Source organism: Salvelinus namaycush, chromosome 15 (assembly GCF_016432855.1).
Source record: "Salvelinus namaycush isolate Seneca chromosome 15, SaNama_1.0, whole genome shotgun sequence".
Lineage (NCBI taxonomy): Eukaryota > Metazoa > Chordata > Actinopteri > Salmoniformes > Salmonidae > Salvelinus > Salvelinus namaycush.
The window spans coordinates 37,256,518-37,261,849 of NC_052321.1; the positions used below are offsets into that span (position 1 = coordinate 37,256,518).

The window sequence follows — 5,332 nt, forward strand, 5'->3', positions numbered from 1 at the left end:
AGTCACATGCCTTGTTCCTATTGTCTGCAGCAGAGCGAAGGGTGTGTACCGGGGGACTGGGGACGTATACAGGGTTGGGCAGGGCTGGCCGACGGCGGTATTTTCCAGCCGTGGTGGCGCAGCATCCTTTGTACCATGAAGCCTTGGTGCGGTGCATGCCGTTTGATGAGAATGGTGGAGGCAGTTATCATTGTCAGGATCAAGGAGAATATTCCTCAGATTTGGAGAAAAGACATGTAGGCTACGCAGGGTATGTCCGTGTTGTTAGGTGTGTCCGATTACAGAATGTTATCATTTTCTGCGAATGACATGAATTGGTTTACCTGAGTATTGCTCAGCGGAGCTGCGGTGCAAGACGTGTAATCTCCTTGATGCGCGATTAGCGACGTATACAGTGGAAGTGTTGCGGAGAAATCAATTTTACGGTCAAGGATCGAAGGAATAAATATGTCGAGACAGTGCGAGGCTGTGAAGGTGGTGGTGCGATGCCGCCCATTCAACAGGAGAGAGGAGACGATGGACAACGATAACATATTGGAGGTGAATACAAAACTGGGGCAGATCACATTGAGGAACCCAAGGGCGTCACCTGAAGAGCTCGTGAAATCATTCACCTTTGATGCAGTCTACGACTCTGAGTCGAAACAGAGCGATATTTATGACGACACAGTTAGACCCCTTGTAGACTCCGTGTTGCAAGGATTCAACGGGACCATATTAGCTTATGGGCAAACTGGGACAGGTAAAACCTTCACCATGCTAGGTATGCCCACAGACAATGAGAGAGGGATCATCCCAAATTCATTTAACCACATTTTTACACAGATCTCCAGGTCTCAGAATCAGCAATATTTAGTGAGGGCATCCTATCTAGAGATCTATCGGGAGGAGGTCAGGGATCTGTTATGTAAGGACAACAACAAGAAACTAGACCTCAAAGAAAACCCAGATTCAGGTGTCTATGTCAAAGACCTGTCTTCGGTTGTCAGCAAGAATGTCATGGAGATCGAACATGTCATGAACATAGGAGACCAGTCCAGGTCTGTGGGGTTCACCAATATGAATGAACGCAGCTCGCGGTCCCATGCCATCTTCATGATCACGGTGGAGTGCAGTGAGAAAGGTGCAGATGGAGAGGACCACATACGGGTTGGGAAGCTGAACATGGTTGACCTGGCTGGCAGCGAACGCCAGAGAAAGACAGGTGCTAATGGGGAACGCCTGAAAGAGGCTACCAAAATCAACCTGTCCCTCTCAGCACTGGGTAATGTCATCTCAGCTCTGGTGGATGGGAAGAGCACACACATCCCTTACAGGGACTCTAAACTTACCCGCCTGCTCCAGGATTCACTAGGTGGCAATGCAAAGACGGTCATGGTAGCCACTCTGGGACCAGCGTCCAAGAACTATGAAGAGTCCCTAACGACCCTAAGGTACGCTAACAGGGCTAAAAATATAAAGAACAAACCCAAGATCAACGAGGATCCAAAGGATGCTCTGCTGAGAGAGTTTCAGGAGGAGATCACCCGCCTGAAGGCCCAACTGGAGGAGCGAGGGACGCTGGCGAAGGAGAGGAGGAGGAGAAGGAATAGCAGAAGACTGACTAAAAGTATGATTGTGGAGGATGTAGCCCACAGAGAAAGGGATGCGGAACTGTGGAAGGCTCTGGAAGCAGAGTGGGAGCGGAATGCAAAATACTATATAAAGGAAGAACAGGAAAGCAAGAGGAAGAAAGAGGAGGAAAGAAGTATAGCGATAAGTAGATTCAACTCCATGGATAACTCTGTAGAGGGCCTTCTCCAAAAAGTTGCTACAGCCACGATACCGATACATAGATTTAGCTCTGTGGAGGATAGCCCCAAAAAGGCTCTTCCCACCAGCGCCCATAGCAGCCCAGGGGCCAGAGAGAAATGGAAGCCATTTGGTGAGAAGGAGCAGATGGAAAATGAAAGGATGATGGACCACATGCAGAAGGAACAGGAATCCATGGAAAAGATTATTGAGAAATACAAGGTGACAATAAATATATGATTATTTACTCTGTTTCTGTATATGAGACAATAGTGCATTTTGATATATTTAATATGAGCAATGATACACAGCATCAGTCTTTCCAATAATCAATTATCCATGTTGCCACGTGTCTTTCCCTCCAGGCTATGGAGAGCAAAATATTGGCTGGGGGAAAGAACATTATTGACCACACTAATGAGCAACAGAAGATGCTGCAATTGAAGAGGCAAGAGATTGCAGAGCAGGTGAGAGATCGTCTACAAACCAATAGGCTACGATAGATTGGGGGAGTCGTGGCCAAGGCACAAAACAACTAGGCTATCCCTCCAGTATATCGGAAATATTGCTGTATGTAATGACCAAGTTGAAAGTGGTAATTCTATATAATATAATATTTCTCAATGTGCATCCAGGTTTATGCATTGTTTTTTCCTCTGTTTTCACATATCTTAGATTTTGGTCAGCATCATGGAGAATGGCTATATATATATATATATATATATTGGGGGAGTCTGTGGGCATGGTGAAGGTTTTACCTGTCCCATGTCATTCGCATGTCATTTTTTTATCTCATATTATTTGAGTGTAGGCTAGGCCTAGCTGTATTGGGTTTGCATGAATGAACCATGACTCCACAAAGGAATTTCCCTGGAATAAAAGTCATTTTTATTTGTATTTAGATAAGACGGGAGAGAGAGATCCAGCAGCAGGTGATGGCTCAGGATGAGGAGACAGGAGAGCTAAGAGAGACCTTCTCCTCCCTGCAGCAGGAGGTGGATCTCAAGACCAAGAAGCTGAAAAGGGTAAAACGGATAACTAACCAGTCCTTCCATATACATAAAGCCCATCTACTGTAGGATCATTATTATGACCTCATGTTTAATTTGAACTGATTTGAGACACAATCCTATTTCCTAATTCCTGGTATTTTGATAAGGATGTTCATATTTAATGGAGTTATTCTGTTCTCCTATTGTGTTTCCTCTCTCGTTGATCCAGTTGTATGCCAAGCTGCAGTTGGTGAAGGCTGAGATTGGGGATGTCATTGATGAGCATGTAGTAACCAGACAGGAGCTTGAGCAGACACAGAATGAACTCACCAGAGAACTCAAGTTCAAGTGAGTATTAATAACCTGTAATCACGCAAGCGCGCACGCAACACACACACACACACTATGCCAATTTGGCTCACTTTTTACAATATTTTTGATGTTTTACCTGCAGGTATCTCTTAATTGAGAATTTCATCCCTCCTGAAGAAAAGAACAAGATTATGAACAGGCTTCACTTTGACAGTGAGGAGGACCAATGGAGGTTTAGGTCCTCTGTTACTTCAGAAAGGTCAGTGAGTTCACCCAGTCTACACTAGTCCATACTACACTCTTAGAAAAAAAATGAACCTACAAGGGTTCTTTGGCTGTCCCCATTGGAGAACCCTTTGAAGAACCCTTTCTGGTTCCAGGTAGAACCATTTTGGTTCCAGGTAGAACCCTTTTGAGTTACATGTAGAACCCTCTACACAGAGGGTTCTACATGGAACCCAAAAGAGTTCTACCTGGAATAAAAGTATTTAAAAAATGGACTACTTTGTCACAATATGATATTATCTATACTTTTCTTTTAACTCCTTAAATAACTCCTAAACTAGTCTTTCCTCCCGTACACATCTTATTGCAGTAAATCGGCTTATCAGGTGAAACGAAGGCCCACTTCTGTGGTGGGATACAAGAGACCTATCAGCCAATATGCACAGATGGCTGTCACAACAGGAGCTCAATCTAGATACCGGGTGGGTTGGTGCTAGGTTTTTTATCTATGGAAATATATGTATATATATATATATTTGAGATTGAAATTTAGTGTAGTTTAATTTTGCTAAATGTATTACATGTCCTAGATGGAAAATGTTTAATCAGTTGTATTTGACAGTATATGATATTTATTTTTTTACTTTGCTCATACTTGAGGTCCATTGACATCCTGTACTGATTAATGTCCAGAACACAATTTCCACCCATTTTATTGAATCATCAATTGCAGATGCTTTCCATCGTCACCGTTCATTACATTAAACTTCCTCTCTCTTTCTCTCTCATTCCTTATTCCTATAGGCTGAGAATGTAATGCTCCTGGAGCTAGATATGAGCCCACCCACCATGTACAACCTCAACCTTAATGGAGCACACCTGGAGCAGGCCTTTGGAGGTCCCGGTAGCCCCAGGAGAGACCTGCTAGTCAACGTCCCCTTCAGGGACAGGACCACTGCATCAGGAAGGGTCCGGAAGTCACGATCCTGGTGAGTTACAGTACCTGTAGTAACCTGTTGAGTTTAACCTGCAGAGGAAGACTCTATTAGGGTTGCTACAGAATTGGCTGATTAACTATTATCTGATTAGTCTTTCCGACTTTACTAATAATTGGCAGCATTTAGAGCTATGAATTTCATAATTTTATATGCATTCGTTTTTGCTGTATACCCTTTTCTTCGTTCCCAGGTACCAGGCACCTCGTTCATCCTCTTCATGCGTCTCATCCTCTTCATCATCCAGCTCTATAACACAAGGACCCCAGACCCAGTGCTCTCCTCACCCTCAGAGACCCTCCTCAGCCATCTATACTCCATTGGAAGGTGCCATTCCAGGGAGCCCCTGATTATAGATTATAGAACATTCCAATGTATATCATATATGCTTATTTGCTGTGTTACATTATGCAATCAACAATTTCAAAGTGTATTATTTCACCAAATACAATTTGTCTGTAACCAAAAGATTTGCATAAGACTTTGTGGAAAATATTGTGAAGCTGAGCTTTTCATTATTTTATATATTTTTTGCTATTATTATAGCTTATGCAGATGATGACTGAAGTAATGTTTAGCTTTAGATGTATTGAAACATCAGAATAAATGGTAAAAACTGTTATAAATAACATGCATGAGCCTACATTTTTTTAGGGAAAATATAAAATACCTGTATTTCAAGTCAAATGAACTGCCATTGACCAAAAATAGGGAGAAGAAAAAAAAGCACCAGCCTAAAGGTTTGTATGAATTTGACTAATTTTAAAGGATTTACTCGGTAGACTAATATTCTATTCTAGCCTAAAACACCACCATCTCCCGAAAATAGTCACATGTTCTGACAGTAATAACGGTCATGGTATTATTTTAATAGCTATGTATTTTTTTTATAGCGAAGTAAAACAAATGTGTTTAAATACTCGTGTTTGCCAGTGACAGCTGTCATTTGTACAGTAAGATGACGTCTCTCTCTGGGTCACATGACACACTCCTTACAGTAAAGCAGTAAAAGCCCAA

The 5,332-nt window shown here is 42.5% G+C and overlaps 1 protein-coding gene across 1 annotated transcript; it reads left to right on the plus strand.

The window, feature by feature from the left end:
* The first annotated feature begins 155 nt into the window (after positions 1-155).
* Positions 156-4,665, plus strand: LOC120060065 (kinesin-like protein KIF3B). Its single transcript, XM_039009130.1, has 10 exons — positions 156-250; positions 384-1,785; positions 1,930-2,013; positions 2,157-2,258; positions 2,694-2,816; positions 3,013-3,131; positions 3,238-3,354; positions 3,691-3,802; positions 4,125-4,309; positions 4,509-4,665. Exons 1-10 carry the CDS (start codon positions 156-158, stop codon positions 4,663-4,665), a joined length of 2,496 nt encoding a protein of 831 aa, XP_038865058.1.
* The last annotated feature ends 667 nt before the right edge of the window (positions 4,666-5,332 follow it).

What these genes read in the sequence shown, in the direction of transcription:
- LOC120060065 (XM_039009130.1), top strand. Translation starts at nt 156, where the DNA reads ATGCCGTTTGATGAGAATGGTGGAGGCAGTTATCATTGTCAGGATCAA. An exon ending in TCAACTCCATGGATAACTCT is followed by an intron (nt 1,786 to 1,929) that starts GTAGAGGGCCTT and finishes CCATTTGGTGAG; the next exon opens with AAGGAGCAGATGGAAAATGA. An exon ending in GTCCGGAAGTCACGATCCTG is followed by an intron (nt 4,310 to 4,508) that starts GTGAGTTACAGT and finishes CTTCGTTCCCAG; the next exon opens with GTACCAGGCACCTCGTTCAT.